Genomic DNA, 27,686 nt, shown 5'->3' with positions numbered 1-27,686 from the left:
CTAATATGTCTGGGACTTGCTGGGTTAAAAAAACAAGTCCCAGTAACAAACTAATATACATTCTGCCCCTTCAAGAGGGGTGTACAGATGCAGCTTTTTCCAAACTCGCTGGACCTTGTGAGGGAACACTGGAACAACCACTGGGTTCCAGGGAACATGGTTTGAGAAATGCCAATCTAAAGTAAATTTTCTAAAGTAGTGGTTTTCAAACTGTAGTGAGTGCTGAAACACATGGAAGGCATGCCAAAGGCACAGATTCAAGACCGCACTTCAGAGACCTGGAGTCGAACCAGGTGTTGAACCATTTCTAAGAGTCTCCAGGTGAAGCTGATAGAAAGAAGTCCACACTTTGCATGGCATCCTTTCAGATAAGGACCCATACAAACTTCAGCTGCAGGAAGCCTACTGATGGCCTCAGGAAAGGCCGTGTATCCTACAAGCAATTAATAGGAGGTCAAAGCAGTTCACTGATGCCTGAGCAGGTCCTGGCACAGCTCAGGTAGGGGGAGAAGCACTGGGCTTGACTCTGGCTCTGACCCAACTCACCAGGCAACCAGGCACAGTGACTACATCTTAAATGAAGAATAATAGCAGCCCCTTTCAGGGGATCTGTGAGGCTTAAAGGAAATGCTTGCACAAAAGAAAAGTGAAAGTGTTAGGAATCCAGTTGTGTCTGACTCTTTGCGACCCCAGTGGACTGTAGCCCATCAGGCTCCTCTGTCTATGGAATTCCCCAGGCAAGAATCCTGGAGTGGGTAGTCATTCCCTTCTCCAGGAGATCTTTCTGACCCAGGGATCGAACCTGGGTCTCCCAAGCATCATACAAATGTTGTTAATCAGAAGACTGTGGCAGCCACATCAGGAAAATCCCAGATGAGTTTTCTGTCTTCTACTACTGCCCAGCCTTTAAGAGAGCATATTCTGGTAGTTAATGAAGAGAAAAGAGGCTAAAAATGCAGAAAACTGAAATGAGAGGAATATATATATAGCCTAATTAAAAATATGTAATTGTTTAAAATAATGCATCAACCCAAAATCAAAGTAGTTGATTATGTTGGTTCTGAGATAGTATTTAAAAGTTACAGTATATAGATTTTTGAACCCACTCACTCTGGCACTCTACCATGTTAATGCTGGCTAAATTAAGAGAAAGAGAAAAAAAATTCCTTCATCAAAATGCATATGAATTAGATTCAAAACTTTTAGTTGTGATAGTTCCAATCTTTCTTTTTAAATTTGTTTTTTAATTGGAGGAAAACTGCTTTACAATGTTGTATTGGTTTCTACCCTACCACAACTGCAAATCAGCCATAATTATACATATCTCCTCTCCCTTTTAAGCCTCCTTCCACTCCCATCCCACCCTCTAGGGCATCACAGAGCTCCAGGCTGGGCTCCCTGTGTACCAGCTATCTATTTTACATGTGGTAGTGTATATTTGGCAATGCTTGATAGTTCCAATTTTATAAAGTATCAGAGTGGGAGAATTTCAGAAGTAATTTTTAAAGGGGCCTTTAATTTTGGTTCATAGAAACATCCACAGAACAAGGAAGGAACACACACAGACTCATATATGCTAAAAAATGAACCTGTAAAAATTCACAGCACCTGTGATGGGGTTACGGTCACACAAGCATCTTGTGGCCAAATCCTGGTTTCCATTTGAATCCAGACAAGCAATCAGAAAGGCAGGACTTTCCCTAACGTGCTGCAGGATTCCCTTTATGTATACTCCGGATGATTCTGGAGACAAGACAACATCTCTTCAACAGGCCTGCCTTCGTAGCAGATCTGGTACACCGCCCTGAACAATGGAAACTTGTCCAGCAGTCCCTTCGGTTTGAGGATGCCATACACCTCGGCGGAAGTCTGTGGTCCTTGCAGCTTCTGCCCGTTCAGCATCTCCTTCTCCAGTTCTTCAATGGTCTTTCCGGTGGCCGCAAAGGCCTCAGCTACCTTGCGGTTCCGGCCCGCGTAGCAGGTAGTGATCAGGTCGGCCACGCCGCAGCTCTCCAGGAAGGTGGCTTTGGACACGTGGCCCTTGCAGAAGATCCTGGCGAAGGCGATCATTTCCATGAGCCCCAGGCGGATGACGGCAGCTTTGGTGTTGTCGCCGCAGTGGAGGCCGTCGCAGAACCCGGCTCCCACGGCCACAATGTTCTTCAGAGCGCCACAAAGTTCAACAGCGTCTGCCTCAGCAACCACCTTAATTCGAAAATTTGGAGTCTGAAGAAGTTCTTTGAAGAGGAGGCCGTGCTCCATTACCTTGCTGCCGATGGTGGTCTCACAGAACTTCTCGGCAGCCACCTCATTGGCAGTGTTGGCGCCCATCAGCACACTGACGTCAATGTCCATCTTCTCTCGGATGATGTCAGAAATGAGCTTCAGCCCCTGGGGACCCTCATCTATGCCCTTGATGAGGCTGATGCCCAGGGCGCCCTTGAGCACTTTCCCAGAGATCTCCTCGAAGATGCTGTTGATGAACTGGTGGGGGATCACAAACACCAGCAGGTCTGCATCCCACACAGCCTCACTGAGGTTGGGGACTGCAATCACATTGTCTGGCAGCTTGTGTCCAGGGAGATATTTTACATTTTCATGGTCGTTATTTATGATGTCTATCAGTTTTCTCCCATTAACCATTTCTTCAAAGACCCACATCTTGACCGTGGAGGCAAACTTCTGAAGTTTCATGACATTATTACCAATTATTTTTGCAATAGCTGAACCCCAGTTCCCCGAGCCCACGATGCAAACTTTCAGGGGTAATTCTGTCATGGCCCCTCCGCAATGCTGCAGCCCCGCAAGTGCCTCCCCAAGCTGGTTTGCCGCCTGCCTCCTCCTGCTGTGCCCAGAAACATTCACTTTCACCTAAAAGAAAGCAGGATAGTAATATTGAAAGAAGTATCAACTATTAAGCACAGATAAAAATTAATAGTATTCTGGGGGGAGGGATAAATTAGGAGGTTGGGATTAACATAAATACACTACTATATATAAAGTAGAGGAACAACAAAGACCAACTGTATAGCACAGAGTAGTATATGTGACCTATGAACTTCCTGATGTTCAAGCTGGTTTTAGAAAAGGCAGAGGAACCAGAGATCAAATTGCCAAAATCCGCTGGATCATAGAAAAAGCAAGCGAGTTCCAGAAAAACATCTATTTCTGCTTTATTGACTATGCCAAAGCCTTTGACTGTGTGGATCACAATCAACTGTGGAAAATTCTGAAAGAGTTGGGAATACCAGACCACCTGATCTGCCTCTTGAGAAATTTGTATGCAGGTCAGGAAGCAACAGTTAGAACTGGACATGGAAAAACAGACTGGTTCCAAATAGGAAAAGGAGTACATCAAGGCTGTATATTGTCACCCTGCTTATTTAACTTCTATGCAGGGTACATCATGAGAAACGCTGGACTGGAAGAAGCACAAGCTGGAATTAAGATTGCTGGGAGAAATATCAATAACCTCAGATATGCAGATGACACCACCCTTATGGCAGAAAGTGAAGAGGAACTAAAAAGCCTCTTGTTGAAAGTAAAAGAGGAGAGTGACAAAGTTGGCTTAAAACTCAACATTCAGAAAACTAATAATACGGCATCTGGTCCCATCACTTCATGGGAAATAGATGGGGAAACAGTGGAAACAGTGTCAGACTTTATTTTTCTGGGCTCCAAAATCACTGCAGATGGTGACTGCAGCCATGAAATTGAAAGTCGCTTACTCCTCGGAAGGAAAGTCATGAGCAACCTAGATGACATATTCAAAAGCAGAGACATTACTTTGCCAACAAAGGTCTGTCTAGTCAAGACTATGGTTTTTCCTGTGGTCATGTATGGATGTGAGAGTTGGACTGTGAAGGCTGAGTACCGAGGAATTGATGCTTTTGAACTGTGGTATTGGAGAAGATTCTTGAGAGTCCCTTGGATTGCAAGGAGATCCAACCATACCATTCTAAAGGAAATCAGTCCTAGGTGTTCTTTGGAAGAACTGATACTAAAGCTGAAACTCCAATACTCTGGCCACCTCATGCGAAGAGTTGACTCATTGGAAAAGACTCTGGTGCTGGGAGGGATTCGGGGCAGGAGGAGAAGGGGACGACAGAGGATGAGATGGCTGGATGGCATCACTGACTCGATGGACGTGAGTCTCAGTGAACTCCGGGAGTTGGTGATGGACAGGGAGGCCTGGCGTGTTGCGATTCATGGGGTCGCAAAGAGTTGGACACGACTGAGCGACTGATCTGATCTGATCTGATAAGGGAAAAGAATCTGAAAAGGAGTATGTATATATATATAACTGAATCACTGTGTTGTACATCAAAACTAACAACTTTGTAAATCAGCTTCATTTCAATAAAATGAAGAGAAAATTGATAGCACATTATCTGGTCCTTTTTATTGTATTTATGAATAATGTGATGAAAAATCAGCCATGAAGTTAGAATTCAAAGAACTTACCCTTTTAGAAGCATTTAGCTTGAGGTGAAGATGATTTAGCCATTAATATCGATCTTAGCTTGGCCCTGGGGCATCTAACCACTGTGCCCACATATATGAACATGAAGCTCTGAAAAACTAACCAGAGCTGTGGTGTTGGTGGCTTCTCATCTTATAAATTTCCCCTGATATTTCTGGACTTGCCAGATCTACTGCTCCCTGGAGTCCTGTTCCTAGATCCCTGGTAGCTCCTGGCTTTCCTGTTCTTTTTCAGGTTCTTGCCTCAGGCGCATTTGTTTCAATGATCAGTTTAGACAACTGACCTTTGTCTCAATACCTCAGGCAATATTTTGTTATTTACACATTGCATTTATCATGTGTATGGGCATGCTAAGGTGCTTCAGTTGTGTCCAACACTATGTAATCCTATGGACTGTGGCCTGCCAGGATCCTCTGTCCATGGAATTTTTCAGGCAAGAATACTGGCATGGGTTGCTATGCCCTTCTCCAGGGGAACTTCTCAACCCAAGATCAAACATGCGTGTCTTACATCTTCTGCATGGGCAGGTTTTTTTTTTTTTTTTTTTTTTTAACCACTGGCTCTACGGGGAAGCTCTACATTCATTATCAGTCAGTCAGTTCAGTTGCTCAGTTGTGTCTGACTCTTTGCGACCCCATGAATCGCAGCATGCTAGGCCTACCTGTCCAACACCAACTCCCGGAGTTCACTCAAACTCACGTCCATCGAGTCAGTGATGCCATCCAGCCATCTCATCCTCTGTCGTCCCCTTCTCCTCCTGCCCTCAATCCCTCCCAGCATCAGAGTCTTTTCCAATGAGTCAAATCTTCACATGAGGTGGCCAAAGTACTGGAGTTTCAGCTTTAGCATCATTCCTTCCAAAGAAATCCCAGGGCTCATCTCCTTCAGAATGGACTCGTTGGATCTCCTTGCAGTCCAAGGGACTCTCAAGAGTCTTCTCCAGCACCACAGTTCAAAAGCATCATTTCTTCGGCGCTCAGCCTTCTTCACAGTCCAACTCTCACATCCATACATGACCACAGGAAAAATCATAGCCTTGACTAGACAGACCTTTGTTGGCAAAGTAATGTCTCTGCTTTTGAATATGCCATCTAGGTTGCTCATGACTTTCCTTCCAAGGAGTAAGCGACTTTTAATTTCATGGCTGCAGTCACCATCTGCAGTGATTTTGGAGCCCAGAAAAATAAAGTCTGACACTGTTTCCACTGTTTCCCCATCTATTTCCCATGAGGTGATGGGTCCAGATGCCATGATCTTCATTTTCTGAATGTTGAGCTTTAAGCCAACTTTTTCACTCTCCACTTTCACTTTCATCAAGAGGCTTTTGAGTTCCTCTTCACTTTCTGCCATAAGGGTGGTATCATCTGCATATCTGAGGTTATTGATACTTCTTCTGGCAATCTTGATTCCAGCTTGTGTTTCTTCCAGTTCAGTGTTTCTCATGATGTACTCTGCATATAAGTTAAATAAGCAGAGTGACAATATACAGCCTTGACATCCTCCTTTTCCTATTTGGAACCAGTTTGTTGTTCCATGTCCAGTTCTAACTGTTACTTCCTGATCTGCATACAAATTTCTCAAGAGGCAGATCAGGTGGTCTGGTATCCCCAATCTCTTTCAGAATTTTCCACAGTTGATTGTGATCCACACAGTTAAAGGCTTTGGCATAGTCAATAAAGCAGAAATAGATGCTTTTCTGGAACTCTCTTGCTTTTTCCATAATCCAGCGGATGTTGGCAATTTGATCTCTGGTTCCTCTGCCTTAAAACCAGCTTGAACATCAGGAAGTTCACGGTTCATGTATTGCTGAAGCCTGGCTTGGAGAATTTTGAGCATTTCTTTACTAGCATGTGAGATGAGTGCAGTTGTGCGGTAGTTTGAGCATTCTTTGGCATTGCCTTTCTTTAGGATTGGAATGAAAACTGACCTTTTCCAGTCCTGTGGCCACTGCTGAGTTTTCCAAATTTGCTGGCCTATTGAGTGCAACACTTTCACAGCATCATCTTTCAGGATTTGAAATAGCTCAACTATAATTCCATTACCTCTACTAGCTTTGTTCGTAGTGATGCTTTCTAAGGCCCACTTGACTTCACATTCCAGGATGTCTGGCTCTAGGTCAGTGATCACACCATCGTGATTATCTGAGTCATGAACATCTTTTTTGTACAGTTCTTCTGTGTTTTCTTGCCATCTCTTCTTAATATCTTCTGCTTCTGTAAGTTCCATACCATTTCTGTCCTTTATTGAGCCCATCTTTGCATGAAATGTTCCCTTGGTATCTCTAATTTTCTTGAAGAGATCTCTATCTTTCCCATTCTGTTGTTTTCCTCTATTTCTTTGCATTGATCACTGAAGAAGGCTTTCTTATCTCTTCTTGCTATTCTTTGGAACTCTGCATTCAGATGCTTATATCTTTCCTTTTTTCCTTTGCTTTTCGCTTCTCTTCTTTTCACAGCTGTCTGTAAGGCCTCCCCAGAGAATCATTTTGCTTTTTTGCGTTTCTTTTCCATGAGGATGGTCTTGATCCCTGTCTCTTGTACAATGTCATGAACCTCAGTCCATAGTTCATCAGGCACTGTATCTATGTGGTAGCTAAAAGATGGCTATTCTTTCCTTAATAGACTGCTTTATTTTTAAACATTTTTCTGGATGTAGTCTTCTTTCTTGGGAAAGTAGATAATCACAATGCTGTAATCCCTCACCTAGAGCCAGACATCCTGGAATGTGAAGTCAAGTGGGCCTTAGAAAGCATCACTATGAACAAAGCTAGTGGAGATGATGGAATTCCAGATGAGCTATTTCAAATCCTGGAAGTTGATGCTGTGAAAGTGTTGCACTCAATATGCCAGCAAATTTGGAAAACTCAGCAGTGGCCGCAGTTTCACAACTGACTGAAAAGGTCATTTTTCATTCCAATCACAAAGAAAGGCAATGCCAAAGAATGCTCAAACTACTGCACAATTGCACTCATCTCACACGCTAGTAAAGTAATGCTCAAAATTCTCCAAGCCAGGCTTCAGCAATACGTGAACCGTGAACTTCCTGATGTTCAAGCTGATTTTAGAAAAGGCAGAGGAACCAGAGATCAAATTGCCAACATCCGCTGGATCATGGAAAAAGCAAGAGAGTTCCAGAAAAGCATCTATTTCTGCTTTATTGACTATGCCAAAGCCTTTGACTGTGTGGATCACAATAAACTGTGGAGAATTTTGAAAGAGTTGGGAATACCAGACCACCTGACCTGCCTCTTGAGAAACCTATATGCAGGTCAGGAAGTAACAGTTAGAACTGGACATGGAACAACAGACTGGTTCCAAATAGGAAAAGGAGTACGTCAGGCTGTATATTGTCACCCTGCTTATTTAACTTCTATGCAGGGTACATCATGAGAAACACTGGACTGGAAGAAGCACAAGCTGGAATTAAGATTGCTGGGAGAAATTTCAATAACATCAGATATGCAGATGACACCACCCTTATGGCAGAAAGTGAAGAGGAACTAAAAAGCCTCTTGTTGAAAGTAAAAGAGGAGAGTGACAAAGTTGGCTTAAAACACAACATTCAGAAAACTAATAATATGGCATCTGGTCCCATCACTTCATGGGAAATAGATGGGGAAACAGTGGAAACAGTGTCAGACTTTATTTTTCTGGGCTCCAAAATCACTGCAGATGGTGATTGCAGCCATGAAATTAAAAGTCGCTTACTCCTCAGAAGGAAAGTCATGAGCAACCTAGATGACATATTCAAAAGCAGAGACATTACTTTGCCAACAAAGGTCTGTCTAGTGAAGGTTATGGTTTCTCCTGTGGTCATGTATGGATGTGAGAGTTGAACTGTGAAGAAGGCTGAGTGCCAAGGAATTGATGCTTTTGAACTGTGGTATTGGAGAAGACTCTTGAGAGTCCCTTGGACTGCAAGGAGATCCAACCAGAACATTCTAAAGGAAATCAGTCCTAGGTGTTCTTTGAAAGAACAGATGCTAAAGCTGAAACTTCAGTACTTTGGCCACCTCATGTGAAGATTTGACTCATTAGAAAAGACTCTGGTGCTGGGAGGGATTGGGGGCAGTAGGAGAAGGGGACGACAGAGGATGAGATGGCTGGATGGCATCACCAACTCGATGGACATGAGTCTGGGTGAACTCCAGGAGTTGGTGATGGACAGGGAGGCCTGGCGTGCTGCAATTCATGGGGTCGCGAAGAGTCGGACATGACTGGGTGACTGAACTGAACTCAACTGAGTGGGCATTTAAGAATCATCTCTGATATATATTGTGTTGGATCACCTTTATCTTTATATCATGTCTCACATGTAGATGAGATCTGTAGGTGTCTGTTTATCTTGCTTATTTTTCCACTGTTGCATTTGCTACCTGACATGATATAATATTATATGTGTTGACATTTCCCCCACTAAATGGTGTTATGTTTTCTTTATATCTGTTATTTGTCTTTTTTATGATCTCAAAATTTGTTTAATAAATAAATGGACAAGCAAGAGAGTGACTATCTGGGAAAGTAGCCCTAAGGTAGAACCATGTACATTTGAAACAGCTTTATGGTAAAGGCAAGGATAAACAGCAAGTAATTGCATTGGTTTTTAGAGTGCTGGATACAGGAACTGTGGGGTTGGCCAAAAAGTTTGTTTGGATTTTTAATTACCAAACACACTTTTTTGCCAACCCAATATTTATTGCCTAATCCTAGGTACTGCCCGCTCTTCTTGGCCGCCAAGAAGAGATGTTATTATCTGGTGGACCAGAGGCTAAAAATGGTAACCTGGTGCCTCCTGGAGGAAAATAACCCTCACGTAGAAGGGAGATGATAGTAATTCCAGGGAAGATCTTTGCAACTTGTTGAACCACAGGTTTGTGATGAATAGATTACTGGGCAGATATTTTGTTCAGCAAGGTCAAGTCAGAAGCACTTAAAATAACAAAACAAAACCTGGCAGAAACAATGAGTACCCATTCTGAGGAACTGTGGGGAGAAAGGAGACAAGTTTCAAGCCAGACTTCTATGGTAACTATCTTATAACTTGGCCTGATAACGCAAGCTGTGGTGGTGGCCTGTGGGGACATGCTGCCGTCTGGTCTGGGCTATTTAGAATAATGGCATGAATATGTTGTGAGGTTCCTTGGTGGTGGCTCAGCAATAAAGAATCTGCCTGCAATGCAGGAGACATGGAGATGCGGGTTTTATCCCTGGGTTGGAAAGATCCCTTGGAGGAGGAAATGGCAACCCACTCCAGTAATCTTGACTGAAAAAATCTCATGGACAGAAGAGCCTGGTTGGGCTACGGTTCATGGGGTCACGAAGGAGTTGGAACCAACGGAGCGACTAAACAACAACAACGTGAAATTGTACAAGGAAAAACCTCATGGTCTTTGTAAACAGAGAAGTCTCTCAGCCTTTGTCAACTAGAGAATAGACTTAAATGTGCCAATGAGTGTATTGTGTATAGAATTTGGGAGGCAAAGACTCTTAGTATGGAGGAAATGTGAAATTCAGCCTTGAGATGAATTTAGGGACCCTGAGAGGGCTCAGTAACAGCACAATGAAGGAATTAGAAAATAAAATTCAGGAAGAACAAAATTCAGATTTGAGTCAATAGCTGTCTTCCAACTTACACAGTGTTCTTTTGCAGATGATAATGAACTGCTGTTTATCCCCTTGTCTCTGAAATCCCTGTCGTTGTCTACCCTTGTGAAACTTGCACCCTTATTTTAGAGCCATTCCTCAATTATGTGATACTCTGCTGCTTGGAATGTCCTTCACTCTCCTGCATTAGCTGGTGAAACTTATTTCCATTTCAAGGCAGACCCCTCCCCAACCCTTGTAGAAGGACAAATCTTCCAAAATCTTCTCTTCTATGGTACTGCAATTTATTCACACCATCACTGTTCTTTGTTGGCCCCCTGTAGTATATTCAGGACCTGCTCTCCTGAGAGTTTTCATAAATACAGGTATTATTTATTCCTGTCTTGCTTTGTTGGCACGAGGTAGACTATTCAGCAGCTATCACGTTTTCTTTTTATTTAATTAATATTTCATTGCACTGGGTCTTTGCTGCTGCGTATGGGTTTTTCCTAGTTGTGGAGTGTGGGGGCTACTCGCTAGCTGTGATACATGGGCTTCTCATTGCAGTAGCTTCTCTTGTTGTGGAGCATGGTCTCAAGGCACCTGGCTTCAGTAGTTGCAGCACGCGGGCTCAGTAGTTGTGGCTGGAGGGCCCTAGAGCACAGGCTCAGTAGTTGTGGCACGTGGGCTTAGTTGCTCCCCAGCATGTGGGACCTTCCCAGACGAGGGACTGAGTCCATGTCCCCTGCATTGGCAGGTGGATTCCTATCCACTGCACCATCAAGAAGTCCCTAGATTTCACCTTTTCTAAAAGATCCTTTCGTTGCCCCAATTTTAAGATGATATATATCTCTGAATTTCTCTGCTGCTGCTGCTAAGTTGCTTCAGTTGTGTCCGGCTCTGTGCGACCCCATAGATGGCAGCCCACTAGGCTCCTCTATCCCTGGGATTCTCCAGGCAAGAATACTGGAGTGGGTTGCCATTTCCTTCTCCAATGCATGAAAGTGAAAAGTGAAAGTGAAGTCGCTCAAACATGCCCGACTCTTAGCGACCCCATGGACTGCAGCCTACCAGGCTCCTCCATCCATGGGATTTTCCAGGCAAGAGTACTGGAGTGGATTACCATTGCCTTCTCTGGAACTTCTCTGCTAATTACTAACATTTTGTTTACATTTCTGTTGCATTTGTCACAATCTGTCCTGCTTTAGAACTCCTTGAATTTATGTGTCTCTTGCCTTAAGAAGATGGGAGTTCCCTTAAGGACAGAGACCATGTCCTATCTTGTTTTTTCTGATGTACCTAGTACAGTGACTCGTCCTTAGTGAATGCTCACAAATAATGTTTAAATTGTACTGAAGAGATAGAGATGTAGGCTTCCAAATGAAAACTTCTTATTATTTAGGTGAGAAATTGCTTGTCTATGATGACTGTTCATCATTGGTTTAGATACCAAAGTAGGATGTCTAGGTTATTTCCTGAAGGTTATGTAATTAAAAATGAAATAATTTCATATCTTTGAAAGGGAAAGGATGGATATCATGATCTTGCAAGTTAGCTTATTTTCTAATCAAAATTTAAGATCTTTTCCTGTATTTTCATAACTAATTTTCAAAATCATGTTTTCACTCTATCTTAATTGATCATTTCAAGTCCTAATACAAACCACATGAAAAATTCAATACAGAAGAGAAATTACAGAGAAACTCGGAAATGCCAAAAGCAATTATACAGATTAAACCACCAAAGACCAGGGTGAATTAAAAAAAAAAATCCTACCAGATTCAAAGGACTGAACTGCTAATAAGGAATTTCAGACACATGGGGGATAGGTGTGATAGTGAGATTTGATCAGTTGTTCAAATTATACTATAGAGGCTAACGTCCTACTATATACTGAACTGGCAGGAAGAAAACTAGTCTTGACATTCTGTCTTTACATGAAGTTAAAGTCCTTTCTACCAAAGACAGACTCAAACTTAAGCTATAAAAATGTAGAATAATCTATGGTCTTTTCTGTATCACCACTTGTTCTATTTTTTTACTCATGGTAAGCCACTTAGTCAATCTCACTTGGTTGCATGACAGATTTACTCCTTCATATAAATTAATTCAATTCTCTACTCTTTCCTTCATTCTAATTTTAGACATAATATTACAGCAGAACAGCTTTTTCTAACTGGAAGAAGATTAAATACAGGTTCTGTGTCTTTCTGGCTGACAGGAATTCCCTCCTATTTCTAATGTGGTGAATGGTTCTCTTAAAGTACAAAACAAGTCAAGGAAACTCTCCTTTTTGTTATTGTTATCGAAGATCTTATTGAATCAATGTAGTTAAAATTTTTCATTTTATTTTTCAGATCATGTAAATGATTTCCCCTCCCTTCCCATAAGTCCCACTTGGCACATAGAGTTAACTCTCTAAAATATTATATAGTGTCAGTAATTGAAGATGATATTCAATATTTCTGGAGGAGAGAAAGAGCATTGACTTTTCCTTTTAGTCCTTGTAAACGCAAGTTTAAGAAATTTCAGTATTTTTGAAATAATATCAACTATAAACCAGAGTTTCCTTGAGGCCTGTTTTATTTTAAAGATAGTATTTTTGTTTTTGCAAATAGTATATTCTAAATTTTTTAGCTGGCAGAGCAGATATTGCAGAAATGGATTCATTTTGGAATTATACTGTAAGTTTATCATTCTATAGATGGCTCTGTATATTAATTGATCTAAGTTAGACATTTTTACTAACAAAAGGATTGAGTTTAAGACTATACTAGATTGTAACTCATGCATTTTTATATTGCACCTTGTACTAAATAAAGCTCATGCATGATGATGCTGATCCCTGGTTAATTCAGTAACTTCCAGGAAAGTTGAAGTATATGTTTCTCTACAGGTCAAATGGTTCATTACCCTTTGATGTTAGTCTGAATTCATATATTTCTCTCTAATAAAATTGCATTTATTGGTCTTGGATTATCTGTCAAGAAGGATGGGAAAGAAAATTTGAATTTGAGCTTTATGAAGGCCATCTTGCTCATCGGCTTCCAAGTGTCTAGCATAGATTAAAGTATAAATAAGAATGTAAAAATGGTCATTAAATAAAACAAAATCAGTGGTCTTCATATTCGAAATCTCATTCTTTCTGTAGGAGATATCACTTGCTGCTTTCAGTTCAGTTCAGTCTATCATTTGTGTCTGACTCTTTGCGACCCCATGAACCGCAGCACGCCAGGCACCCCTGTCCATCACCAATTCCCAGAGTCCACCCAAACCCATGTCCATTGAGTCTGTGATGCTTTAGATCACAGCAATTAAGAACAAGAGTTTTGTCATCAAGTAGGCCTGGCTTAACTATGACTTTCATCAAGTTACTAAATATTTCCCTAAACCTCAATCTTATTTGAAAAAGTGATCAATGAGAGGCTCCTGTAAATCCCTGTGTAGTGTTTGGAACATAATAAACTCATGATAAATGGGGTTTATTATGAACAGTAAATTTTACAGGGTATTTGCCTGTATTGACACATATAAAAATCTACTTCAACTAAGTAGAAAGCAACTCAGTGTCATAGTTGTTGGGTTTTTGTTGTTGTTTGTTTTCACTTGCTTTGTAATGAAAATAGAGGAGACCCTAATTGAGCCCAAGCTATGTTTTATTCTTGAATAATAGCTGGCCTAGTTGTGTGCCTGATAGTTGAGGGTCTTGTCAGGAGGTTATATGAGGAATTATGTTGCTTCCTGGAGGGGCCTAACAAGAGATTTGAGGCACATTGCTTTGGTGAAAATCAGATAAAAAATGTTATTTTGGGGACATCCCTGGCCATCCAGTGGTTCAGACTCTGTGCTTCCACAGCTGGCAGGGCAGATTCAGTCCCTGGTGGAGGAATTAAGATCCTACATGCCACACAGCACGGCCAAAAAAAAAAAAAAAAGCTTCCGGTTGTGGTGCCTCCAGTTGGGCTGCCACCTCCAAGATTCATCTCAAGGTGGAACCCTAAACTAAGGGTGAATAAGTTTAAAAAGCTAAAAGCAAACACTAAAAACACCATTTAATCAAAATCTTTTTTGATCTCTGAAAACATATCATCAGTATCACTGGTTCCTAGCAGCAGTGATGGAGGCAAAAGTATGACTTGGAGAAATGGCACTGTCAGGAGGACATAAGAGGCTGGAACAGCCCTATCTATCAACAGGATGGAGACATCTTCAGTCTCTCTGGCTCTTTCTTGCTGCACTGTCAGCTTCTCTGCTTCTGCATGTATATTGGTAATGGGCATCTGTGGCCTAAGTAATAGTAGTATAACAGTGAGATAGCACAACAGAAGAGTGAGATGTTGATTGCCAGCCACATAATAACAGAGAACATGAGATCAGAGACACAGAGATGGCACCTAAGGGACTTCTAGATAGATTAGTATAAAACTTGATGGAAAAGAAGAGTTCCTACACGATTGTAAGTAAATACAGATAAAAGAGAACTCTTTTTAAGTTTGTGGACCATTTTTAAAGTCTGTTGAATTTGCTTCTGTTTTGTGCTTTGATCTTTTGGCTGGGAGGCATGGGAGATATTAGCTCCCTGAACAGGGACTGAACCCATACCTCCTGCATTGACAGTGGATGGAGTGGGGATGAAGTAATAATCACTGGACAGTCAGGGAAGTCCCTAAAACAGAGTTTTGAGATTGGTATGGGCTTCCCTTGTAGCTCAGTCGGTAAAGAATCTGCCTGCAGTGCAGAAGATCTGGGTTTGATCCCTGGGTTGGGAAGATCCCCTGGAGAAAGAAATGGCTAGCCACTCCAGTATCCTTGCCTGGAAAATCTCATGGACAGAGGGGCCTCGTTGGGCTGCAGTCCATGGGGTGGCAAAGAGTTGGGCACAACTGAGCAACTAACATGACTAACACAACAATGACAAGGGTGACCTAGTTTTTGCCTGTAGACTGTGAAATATGACCTATGTGAAGAAGATATATCAATGTAAATTGTAGCTTAAAAAAACTAAAACCTGAGACAATGATCTTGATTTGACAGCAATCTAGAATTCTATGATATATATATCCTAAGAAAATGATTGATTATCCTGAACAAAATTGTTTTAGAAAAAAAGCAAAGACTAATATTTTAGGAATTTTCTCTGAATTTCTGGTTTTGTTTTGTGAAATCAATTAGAAAATTACTACTGAGAGTTATTCAATAAAAGTATGATGGCCCACAATTAATGTCATTCTGTGTCTTCTTTGGGATCATCTGATTTATTAGATGATGCTCATGAAGAATGAGTGGATTAAAAAATGTTGATCCTATAGGAAGTGAGAAAAGGATCATGTTATGCTGTAGTTTGTTCTTCTTTCCCAAGGTCTGGAAAATATGAAGGCATATGTCTTTTAGTTTTATTAGAGTTTTTCCATCAGTGAATACTTCTGATATAATTAATCTTGATCTTCATAGAGTTACAAGTTATATTCTATTGATTTAATTCAATAGATCAATCAGTGTATTTGGTCAAAGAGAAAGTTTGAACATCTTTGTCTTACCTGAACTGATTGATCTTTGCCTAGACTGAGTGGAGTCACTTGTTTAACATATTTCAGACATAGTAACCACAAATCCTGATACATATGTGGCTCTCAGATATCTCTCTGTTGGCAAATATACATGGAATGGTAGAAATAATTTTAGAAAGATAGAACTTGTTATACATATGGTCTTAAACGTTGAAGATGTAATTTTGAAAATTGAATTTTACTGAAAAAATAAACTGAGGCAGAATTATTAAATTACATACCAGCTCCCCAAAGAGCCTTCTAAACATTTTTTTCTCTTATTATGCATGTATAATGTTAATACATGCGTTTTAAATAAATTTTTAAAGTATATATAATTTTAAATAATTTTTAAAGTATATATTTTAACTTTGTGAAATATTCCTTGATGATAATCTATGATTAGTTTATAAATTAGATGTTCGGAGGCAAGCAACAGAAATTGGTTAATAGAAAAATAATTTTTCAGAAAGATATAAGGTATGCCTGAGAATTGATAGAAAAATATTGATGATATTTTCCCTATGATCCTCCTGGTAGAGCATCATCTTATATCAGCTAACTGTTGCGGTATAACAAGCCATCTGAAACTTAATGATTTAAACAGTGGACATTTTGCTTTTGATCAGGAAGTTTGTAGGTCAGCTGGATGATTTTACTGATCTGGGCCAGGGTTGGCTGATCTTGAAGAGTTCACTCATGAATTTGCTGTCAACTGGTGCATCTGTTCCTCCCTGAAATATTTGGGAGCTAGTTGCTTGCTGTTTACAGTGAAAAAGATAACAAGGCCACCTGTCCCTCCAGTGGACTAGCGAGTAGCTAGGGAGGGACAGAGGAGAAAGAGAGAGATTTGTACCATGTTTAGAGGTCTAGGTTCAAGTCTTGTGTACCATTACTTCTGCCACAGTTCATTAGGAGGAACAACTCAACAAGGAAAAGAGAGTCCACTTCTTGATGGGAGGAGCTGCAAAGTCACATTACAAAGGCTATGGATAAAAGAGGGTAGGGAGAGAATTGGGGCCATTTTATGAAAGCTGCCTTCCGCCTCCTTATCTCCAGGTTCCCAAAAGTTTTAATCAATCATGATATCAAGTTTGAATTCCAGAGTTTAAAGATTTAAATCAGATTCAAATGTGATCTATAAGATGTGGCTTCTTTTGATACAGAAACGTATGAACTGAAATGATAAGTTAACTACCACCCACATACACACCACAGGGATAACAAGGTAACTACAGACAACACTCTTGTTAAATAAGAGAAGGATGGGCAGTACATAGCTGTCACTGGTTTGTAGAGATTTGGAAACCCAGCTGGGAACAGACTGCCAGATCCTCCTCTCCTGGAGGCTGGTGATGTTCCTTGATCAGACCTGGGCTCTTCTCCCTGGAACTGTCTTCTCGGCCCCGTTGTCTCTACTGCTTCCTGTGAATAGCATTGCGGTCCTCTGTTTTTCATCACCTTTCGCTCTGACTCTGAAGAAGCAGCTCATTTTTACTAACAGATAAGAAACTTGTAGCCTGTTTCCTTATATAGCAAGTTGAAGACCAAGACTTCTTTAAAATTTGAACAATCTGTTCCTTTTAATCCATCCTAGTGGTGTTCTCACAACTTTCTGATCTTCCTATGAACTGAACAAAATTTCACTCCATTGGACAAAAACCAAACATTACTCTCTTTCTCTAGACTTGCTGCTACATTGGGATGACTTCTGTGGAACCAACTCTGAAGATTCCAATAAGTCCTTTTGTTTAAGTCAGAGGACCTTTAAGGGACCACCTAATTCTTTTGCAAACTTTAACACTTGATTTCACTTTTGTCCTCAAGCTAAGGAAACTGGTGATGAGAAATAGTTTTATTTTCTACCTCATTATGTTATGGTCATGATATTTCTTCCAAAGTCAGTTTCCAAACTGGTTAATTACTTCTTTATCTTATCTTTTTTTTTTTTTCCCTCCCTGTCTGTATCATATCAGGTACAACTAGAACACTTTAAACATTTTGCCTGGAGACTTCCTGAGTCAAACCCAAAGGTTCATTTGATATATTTTACATCTTCCGTTAAACCAGACAATTGTTTTGTCAACTGTTTTGCTCTCTTTAATACAGCTCATTATAGTTCCATCCTCCAGTATAATTTCATCACTATTTCCCCAACTTTTGCCAACAGTTTGCTCTCTGTTTTTCAGCGTCTGCTCCTTACTTAGTCCCAAAGCTAATGGTATATGTCCTGTGTTTTGTTAAGGCAGCATTGTCTCCTAGGTATTAACTTCTATAGAGATTTCTGGCACATCAGGTGCTCAAAGGGCTGCCCTCGCTGGTCCTTCTCTATTGCTGAATGATAAACCACTCCCAAAGGTAGCATTAAAGCTATAAGCACTTTATTATTGTTCCTGAGCTTATAGGTCAGCTTGGCAGATTTGATCTTGGCTGAGCTTGTGTGAGTCACTCAGCAGAATGACTGGGGTTGCCTGAAATAGAATGTTTGGGGGTAGGTTGTTTTCTGTTGATGGAAGTGAAGTGAACTGAACTGAAAGTCGCTCAGTTATGTCTGACTCTCTGAGACCCCATGGCCTATGCAGTCCATGGAATTCTCCAGGCCAGAATATTGGAGTGGATAGCCTTTCCCTTTTCCAGGGGATCTTCCCAACCTAGGAATCAAACCAGGGTCTCCTGCATTGCGGGTGGATTCTTTACCAACTCAGGTATCAGGGGAGCCCTTGGTTGATTGAGGCAACTCATTATTTGGCAGACCAGCATAAGATTGTTCTCATGGTACTGGACAGTGTTCTAAAAGAGAGGAAGTAGAACTATGCAAGAGCTTTGGTAGTCTGGGCTCAGAAATAGCCACTTCTGCACTTTCTATCAGCCACATTAAATCATAAGGCCAACCTGTGGATAAAAGAAGAGTGGAGAATTGAGGCCATTTTTTGACATCAGTGTACTACAATCTCAAACTGAGAAGTTGGTTCCCCTAGTGCAATAGAGGTGGCTTTGCGGTTCTGTGGAGTCAGTTCTGTGGGCTACAGGCTGCAGCCTGGCTTTTAGTGGCTCAGTCGTGTCTGACTCTTTGCGACCCCTTGGACTGTAGCCTGTCTGGCTCTTCTCTCCATGGGATCCTCCAGGCAAGAATACTGGAGTGGGTTGCCATTTCCTTCTCCAGAGGATCTTCCCAACCCAGGGATCAAACCCAGGTCTCCTGCATTGCAGGCGGATTCTTTACAGGCTAAGCTACAGGGAAGCCCACAGGCTGCAACCTGGCTTTTCTCAAAGGGAGCAGAGTAGTTCTCAAAGCATGTACTGTAGGGTTGCCACATATGGTTCCATTGCTTCCCAGGGACAATACTGGAATAACTCCTAAAATACATTGGACTTTAACTCAATTGTTGTACCCAGTACCTCAGATCTTTGGAAATGGAGTATACCTTTGAAGTAATGTCTAATGTTTTGCTAGTCCTACAGAGTCCTCCTAAAAGTACCCACCCAGAAAATTTAACTTAAGATATGATTAAATTGTGCATACTCATATAAAGCAAAGGCTTAATCCCTTCTGGTATTTTAGGAGGAATGTGGCCAGGTATCACAGAATTACTGTTGGTGGCATTGTATTTTGACAAGTTGCCTAAGATTTCTTCTCATTCCCACTGCTCAGCTCCCTTGCTCCTTTCCCCCAAAATTTCCGTATCAGCTGCCTTTAGGGTGAGGGATCAACCAGAACAAGAAAGAGTTAAACTCTCGCCATTTGAATTTGAATTTGTGCCAGCCATGATTCTGGCACAAATAATTGTTTAGTCTGAATATTTAGCCAGATTTTCCTGCTCTTGGGAGTAAAGATTAAGTCAGTTGATTGAGGGAAGGAGTGAAGAAAAGAGAAGGATAAAATTGGTTGCTATGAATCCCCGAGAAAAGTTGTTGTTGTTGCTCAGTTGACCAGTTATGTCTGACTCTTTGCAACTCCAAGGATGCAGCACGCCAGGCTTCTCTGTCCCTCATCATCTCCCGGAGTTTGCCCAAGTTCATGTCCATTGCAGCAGTGATGCCATCCAGCCATCTCATCCTCTGATGCCCTCTTCTTCTGCCCCCTCAATCTTTCCCAGCATCAGGGACTATTTGAATGAGTCAGCTGTTTGCATCAGATGACCAAAATACTGGAGTTTCAGCTTCAGCATCAGTCCTTTCAAAGAGTAGTCAGGTTGATTTCCCTTAAGATTGACTGGTTTGATCTCCTTGCAGTTCAAGGGACTCTCAGGAGTCTTCTCCAGCACCACAGTTCAAAGGCATCAATTCTTTGGTGCTCTGCCTTCTTATATGGTCCAGCTCTCACAACCATACATGACCACTGGGAAGACCACAGCCTTGACTAGATGGACCTTTATCAGCCAAGTGATGTCTCTGCTTTTCAGCCACTGTCTAGGTTTGTCATCCCTTTCCTGCCAAGAAGCAAACGTCTTCTGATTTCATGGCTGCAGTCATCATCTGCAGTGGTTTTAGAGCCCAACAAGAGGAAATCTGTCACTGCTTCCACTTTTTTCCTTTCTGTTTGCCTTGACGTAATGGGGCCAGATGCCATGATTTTAATATTTAGTTTTAAGCCAGCTCTTTCACTCTCCTCCTTCACCCTTATCAAGAGGCTTTTTAGTTCCTCTTCACTTCCTACCTTTAGAGTGGTATCATCTGCATATCTGAGGTTGTTGATGTTTCTCCTGCCTATCTTGATTCTAGCTTGTAACTCATCCAAGTTACCATCCCTTGCTTGACCACTTCCAATTTACTTGATTCATGGACCTAACATTCTAGGTTCCTATGCAATACTGTTCTTGGCAGCATCGGATTTTACTTTCGTCACCACACACATCCACAAATAAGCATCATTTACTTTGACCCAGATGCTTCATGCTTTCTGGGGCTATTAGTAGTTCTTCTCCATTCTTCCCCAGTAGCATGTTGGACAGCTTCAGACCAGGGAAGCCCATCTTTCAGTATCATGTCTTTTTTTGTCCTTTTATACAGTTCACGAGGTTCTCACGGCAAGTATACTGGGTGGTTTGCCATTCCCTCCTCCAGTGGATCACATTTTGTCAGAACTCTCCACAATGACACATCCATCTTGGGTGGCCCTACATGGCATGGCTCATAGCTCCATTGAATTATACAAGCCCCTTTGCCAGGACAAGACAGTGATCTGTAAAGGGGTGAGAAGGACATATACCTGGCTTATCCTGGGATTGAAATTCCCTGTGTTGGAGGGTCTCCATAAGAAGAAGATCTAAATCTTTCTCCCCAGGTTGTAATCAGGAAAAATTACAAGTCTTCCTGAGAAGCATAGAGCCCAGTATGGAAACAGAGCAGAAACGTGGCCTAGTTGAGGGAGATGCATACACAGATGGGTCCTGCATCTCACCTAAGGTGGGGATGTTAGCTGGGAGTGCCAGAGCTTCTTGACTGATAGCCAAAAGGGCTGGAGGACATGGAGGCACCCTGCAGTTTGGTTATGCTGGGCAAAGAATGTATCGACCAGGAGAACAAAGCCAAGGAGGGGCCACCGATGTCTAAAACAGGTTGTGTCATATCCCAGTGGAGGCTACCATGGCCTGTGGAGGACTGAGGCTAAGACGATGTAATACCTTGAAATTAAAAAAGCAGGTCCTTCCCTCTGAACTATCTCCAGGAGAATTCTGAATTGACTGTTATCCAAATGAGACTGAGTAAAATCCAGAAAAGACAGAGTTTACTTGAACTGACAAGATCAGTGTTCCTGTTATCACTAAAAATGGAGGTTGAAAGTTAAGTACAGTTATAGAAATACCTTAGTTCACTGATTCCAAGATATACCTCAAAATATACCTTTTTCCCCCACATTTTAACATATCTGAAATTGCGATGCAGCTCACAATCCATGGCATATCAGAATTTAGTTTGCACTGAATTTTCTTTCCTAATGGTACGTAAAATAACAGTGCATCTTACAAATGATGGTGTCTTAAATTCAGTAAAGTACAGTATAATGGAAGCTATATCTTTGCATACTCAGAATTTGTAAATCTCACTGATTAAGACTGAAAATGCTAGTATCTCAAGACCTGTAGCTCAGCCCTTCTTGGCATTTATAACTTCCTTTTGTCACAGTGACATCTTTACTAATAGTCCTGCAAGGATAAGAAATGACAACTTGAAGTGGTGGTGGTATCTAAGGTGAGAGGGACTGTAGCTGCAGCTCAGGGATGAGGTGAATGCCACTTGGGGCCAAGGTGACAATGTCATGGGGCCATTCTGTGAAAAGTATAATACACTCTCTACATAATAAATACAGTATAATGGAGGCTATATCTTTGCATACTCAGGATTTGTAAATCTCACTTATTAAAAGTGAAAATGCTAGTATTTCAAGACCTATAGCTCAGCCCTTCTTGGCATTTATAGCTTCCTTTTTTCACAATGACATCTTTACTAAAGGCCCTGCAAGGATAATAAATGACGATTTGAAGTGGTGGTGGTATCTAAGGTGAGAGGGGACTATAACTGCTGCTCAGAGATGAGGTGAATGCCACTTGGGGCCAAGGTGACAATGCCATGGGGGCGATTTTGTGAAATATATAGTATACTCTCTATGTAATTAATACTCAGTTCAGTTCAGCTCAGTGGTGTCCAACTCTCTGCGACCCCATGGACTGCAGCACGCCAGGCTTCCCTGTCTATCACCAACTCCCAGAACTTGCTCAAACTCATGTCCATCGAGTCAGTAATGCCATTCAACCATCTCATCCTCTGTTGTCCCCTTCTTCTCCTGCCTTCATCTTTCCCTGCATCAGAGTCTTTTCCAGTGAGTTAGTTCTTCACATCAGATAGCCAAAGTTTTGGAGTTTCAGCTTCAGCATCAGTCCTTCCAATGAATATTCAGGACTCATTTCCTTTAGGATTGAGTGGTTTGATCTCCTTGCAGTCCAAGGGACTCTCAAGAGTCTTCTCCAACACCACAGTTCAAAAGCATCAGTTCTTCAGTGCCCAGCTTTCTTTATGGTCCACCTCTCACATCCATACATAACTACTGGAAAAACCATAGCACTGACTAGATGGACCTTTGTTGGGAAAGTCATATGGTTTGGAAATCTACTTGATCGCAATATACACCCAGATATAGGATTATGATTTTATTTTTATGTATAAATTATACATATTATTATTGTAAAAAAGTAATTTTAATTTTCTTTTTTATAATCTGCTATTATTTCAAAATTTCTGTCATGGATATATTTCTTTTTAGAAATTATAAAAAAATGATTTTTATCAAAGAACAAGGTCCTATGTACGGTTTCAGGTGACTGCTACTGTTCTGCATTCCCTTGCTCCACAGGCCACTGGCAAAGGAATATACATCCTCTGCCACATTTATACCTTTAGAATTTCATGAGCTGTTCCTTTCTAAGAAGCCCATATTTAAACTACTTATTTTCTTCTTCTTCTAATGCCTCTAATGTAGATCATGCATGCTACTTAATTGGTCAGCCAAACATTCTGTGGGGACAGTTTTAAGAAATTGAAAAACACATCTTTAGGGAATATACAGGGAAAATATTTTTATATAGTTTTTTCTATAATATGTAGTAATTGCAATCCCAGAATACTAGGCATATTACATCTCAAATAAGATTTACATTCTTTGAACTCAGTTAATTAGTTTGTTTTGTAGTTTATTTAATCCGTGATCAATAAATTACAAAACTCTAGGCAAGCCATTCCAAAATACAATGCTTGTAAAATCTCAGGATGAGCAACTGCTTGCACCTTCAAATCCATGTTTTACAATGTTCATGCTTTTATTATTGTCTTTTCACATGCTATATATTCAATAAGCTATTACTGAACAAAGTGTAATGTCTAAACTAATACTCTACACTATAAAATAGTATTACACATTATGCTATAATGCTGGGATTTTATGCCCCCATAAAATTGTTTTAGGAAATGATTTTTGGGTCCAAGCTTTAGGCTTTTTTCCCTTGAGTGCATCTCATTTTAAAGCAGTTTAGTTGGCATTTATTTTTCTTGAAAATCAAACACCATGAAACATGATAGAATATTGATCACTTTCTTTTGCTGTTTTTAGAATCTATTATCTCTGTTGTGACAGAGAACTCTTAATACTGCATGGTTTGGTGGCTCCCCATGATTCACGGGAAGATTTTAGCAGAGGCCTCAAGCCATGCACAGGATGGCATCTATGACACCTACAGACAGTTCCTTGGAGTCCTCCCTGAACTCTACATCTAGCTCAGAATGCAACTTTCATGTCAAGATTTTGGTCCTTTCCTAGATATAAACAGCTATGATGACTGTCACACGATTTTTGTGACAGTGAATTTAATGTGTCAACTTGACTGGGATGCCCAGATGGCTGCTAAACAATTATCTCTGTATGTGTCTGTTAGGGTGTCTTTGGAAGAGATTAGCATTTGAATCAGTAGACTGCATAAAGAAGACAGCTCTCACCAATACTGGTGGGCATCGCATAGTCCCTCGGAGGCCTGAATAGAACAAAAACGCAGAGGAATGGTATATTCACTGTTTTCTCACTGTCTCCTTGAGCTGATACATCTTACACTGCATTAGACATTGGCAGTCTTTTATATACCTATATATGTATATATCCGGTTGGCTCTGTGTTTCTGAAGAACACTGATTAATACATCTCTCTACCTTTTTTTCTCCTGTGCCACATATGACAGCTGAATTTTACATTCATGACACAATCATATACATGAATCAAACAATTTGTAGATACTTGGAAATATTCCTAGAACTGTTAAGATGAAAGTGAAGTGAAGTGAAAGTTGCTCAGTTGTGTCTGACTCCTTGCGACCCCATGGACTATATGGTCCACGGAATTCTCCAGGCCAGAATACTGGAGTAGGTAGCCGTTCCCTTCTCCAGGGGATATTCCCAACCCAGGAATGGAACCGGGGTCTCCTCTGCAGGCAGATTCTTTACCAGCTGAGCTACATGGGAAACCCATTAAGAGGAAAAGATAAGAGCAAACAAAATAAAATAAAAACTTCACACTGACCATGTATTTATGTAATAGTCATATAAGCTTTATCCCCAATAGGTGCTCCTTAATGAGCTTAAAAGGTGGCCCAGGAAAATTTTACAGGATGCCTTAAATTTTTCTAGGTATCTACTCAATAGATAACACAAATAAAGACAGACCAGCAGGCAACAGCACCCCACTCCAGTACTCTTGCCTGGAAAATCCCATGGACGGAGGAGCCTGGTGGGCTGCAGTCTATGGGATCGCTATGAGTCGGACACGACTGAGCAACTTCACTTTCACTTTCATACATTGGAGAAGGAAATGGCAACCCACTCCAGTGTTGTTGCCTGGAGAATCCCAGAGACGGGGGAGCCTGATGTGCTGCCATCTATGGGGTTGCACAGAGTCGGACACGACTGAAGCGACTTAGCAGCAGCAGCAGCAAATATAGAGTGTATATACTACTGAAGAAAAACAATATCCATCACAATTCTACCTGATTTTTAAATACTGAATTCAAGTTGGACGTCACCAAAGTTAAAAACCTTTGTTGTTCAAAGGATACTCTTAAGAAAGTAAAAAGAGAACTCATGAAAGCATTTATCATATATCTAAACATATATCTGATCAGGAACTTGCCTATAGAATGTATTAAGAGTCTTACAATTCAATTATAAAAAGGCAATTTAGCCCAGTTAAAAAAACGGACAAAGGATCTGAATAGACATCTCTCCAAGGAAGTATACAAATTGCCAGGAAACATATAAAAATATTCTCAGTATTACTAGTTGTGAATGAAAAGTGTTGCCTGCCATATCAGTACACAAAGGATGTTGCTGCTGTCAACCTTTCACATTACTGCCCCTGATAATGAGCCCCGAGGAAGTTCAAGATGGAGGCAAATTGGCTGCCAGCTGCCCAGCCCCCAGCCACTGCTGCCACCTGGAGTGGTGCACCCTGCGGGCACTCCGGGTGGGAAAAAGCCAGAATACTGGCCCTAGATAGCTAAGGTGCATATTCAAGGAAAGTTTTCAACTCTTACATCTTCCTATATATAAACTAGTGTTAAATTCCTTAACTTGAGATACCTGGTTTTCTTTAATCAACAGCCATCTTTTGAAGTTCCAATACCTGATCTTTGTTGCAAAAGCTCCTGTATATCTTGGCTCTTCTCTTACATCTTTGGAGCAGTTTCTCTGAGCTCTCTGAGAGGCTGCATCCTGGGCTTAAGTCCTCAGTTTTGTCCCACCAAATAAACCATAATTCTCAAGTTTTAGGTTGTGCAATATTTTTCAGTAGACATAGGCATTAAGGAGATGACTATCAAAACCATACCTGCTAAGATGACTACACAAAAAAGGCAGATAATAAAAAATGTTAGAGTGAATGTAGAGAAATTAGGGGTTTCATACAACACTGGTGGGTATGTGAAATGGTGCAACCACTCTGGAAAACAATTTGGCAGTTTTGCAAAAGGATAAATATAGAGTTATGATAAAGACTCAGTAAACCTACTTCTAGGTGTACATCCAAGAGAAATGAAAACCTATACACAATTATTCATAGTAGCTTTTAAAATAATAGCTCCCAAATAGAAACAACCCAAAAGTCTTTCAACTGATGAGCTTTTGGATAAGCATAATATGGTATATCCAAACCATGAGATATTATTTAAACATAAAAGGGAATGAAGTACTGATACATGCTACACCATGGGTAAACTTTGTAAACATTATGTTAAGTGAAAGAAGGCAATCACTAAAGACTTACTTTATATTATTCCATTAATATGAAATGGAATAGACAGATATTTAGAGAGAAAGTAGATTAGTGGTTCCCTGGGGCTGGAGAAGCTGGGGAGAAATGAAGAGTGACCGCTAGTGCATATAGGGTTTTGGGTGGGGGGTGATGAAAATGTCCTAAAGTTGATTGTGGTGATAGTTGTCCACCTCTATAAAGATACTGTGTGTGCTAAGTTGCTTCAGTCCTGGCCAACTCTTTGAGATCCCAGGGACTGCAGTCCGGCAGGCTACTCTGTCAATGGAATTCTCCAGGCAAGATACTGGAGTGGGTTGCCATGACCTCCTCCCGGGGATCCTCCCGACCCAAGGATCGAACTCATGTCTCCTGCAGGTCCTGGATCACAGGCAGATTCTTTACCACTGAGCCACTGGGGAAGCCATATAAATATACTAAAAACCATTAATTATGTGTTTAAATAAATGAAGTGAGTTTTATGGTTATATTAATTAATCCTCAATAATACACACACATATTACATATATATGTGTGTGTGTATATATATATATATATATATATATATATATATATATGTATATAATTGAAGGGCATGCTCCTGGCTCTGCCGTAAGGGAGTATTTCTGTTTTACCCAAAATGAAGAAGCCTGTCACTCCTCCCAGATTTTTCTTCATACAGCTAAAAAAAGTCTCTGGATATAATATAACATTAAGCACAGGAAAACTGAAAGGTGGAAATAAGGTCGGCAGCCATGGACTTCAGCATTTTAGGAGTGACACAGTAGTGACAAGAAAATCCCCTTCTGCCTTTCACGGTTCCACCATCACTCCCCACAGAGTGCGGCAGCGCACTCTGATTCCCCCACCGTGAGCTGTTGGTGAGGCCCAGCTGGAAGCTGTTCTTCCATCTCTGCCCAGCAGAAGCAGGCAGCAGTTATCTGATTCCCCTGCCAGGGTACAATTGGTAAGATGGAGGGGGTAGTTGATCTTCCATTCCCCATAGGGCAGAAGTAGGCAGCCCTTTGATTTTCCTGTCAGAGTTGTTATCAGGGAGGCTGTGGGAAGTGGCTCTTACTTTTCTCACCTGGTGGAAGCAGATGACACTGATCCCGCCTCTCAGGGTAGTGCTGGCAGGGTCTGCTGATTGAGCTGAACCCTACTCAGCAATGAGACTCACTGAGGTAGTGTGAAGTGCCATCTCTTGTCCTGGTGGGGAGCTGAGCCTCCACCCCCACCTGGCATTATGAGGTAAAAAAAGGTGGTGGCAGGCAGTGCTGGTTGGCACTCTG

At 41.1% G+C, this 27,686-nt stretch overlaps 1 protein-coding gene across 1 annotated transcript; it reads right to left on the bottom strand.

Moving 5' to 3' along the window:
• Positions 1 to 1,496: 1,496 nt before the first annotated feature.
• Positions 1,497 to 27,686, bottom strand: LOC133253777 (glycerol-3-phosphate dehydrogenase 1-like protein). The gene is made up of 2 exons (XM_061427450.1): positions 27,482 to 27,686; positions 1,497 to 2,871 (listed from the first exon to the last, which is right to left on the bottom strand). The coding sequence occupies exon 2, from the start codon at positions 2,776 to 2,778 to the stop codon at positions 1,723 to 1,725; it is 1,056 nt and encodes a 351-aa protein (XP_061283434.1). The 5' UTR covers positions 2,779 to 2,871; positions 27,482 to 27,686; the 3' UTR covers positions 1,497 to 1,722.

Source organism: Bos javanicus, chromosome 9, assembly GCF_032452875.1.
Source record: "Bos javanicus breed banteng chromosome 9, ARS-OSU_banteng_1.0, whole genome shotgun sequence".
NCBI classification, from domain to species: Eukaryota; Metazoa; Chordata; class Mammalia; order Artiodactyla; family Bovidae; genus Bos; species Bos javanicus.
The sequence above is the reverse complement of the archived record's forward strand: the minus strand, read 5'-3'. Positions and strand labels throughout refer to the sequence as shown.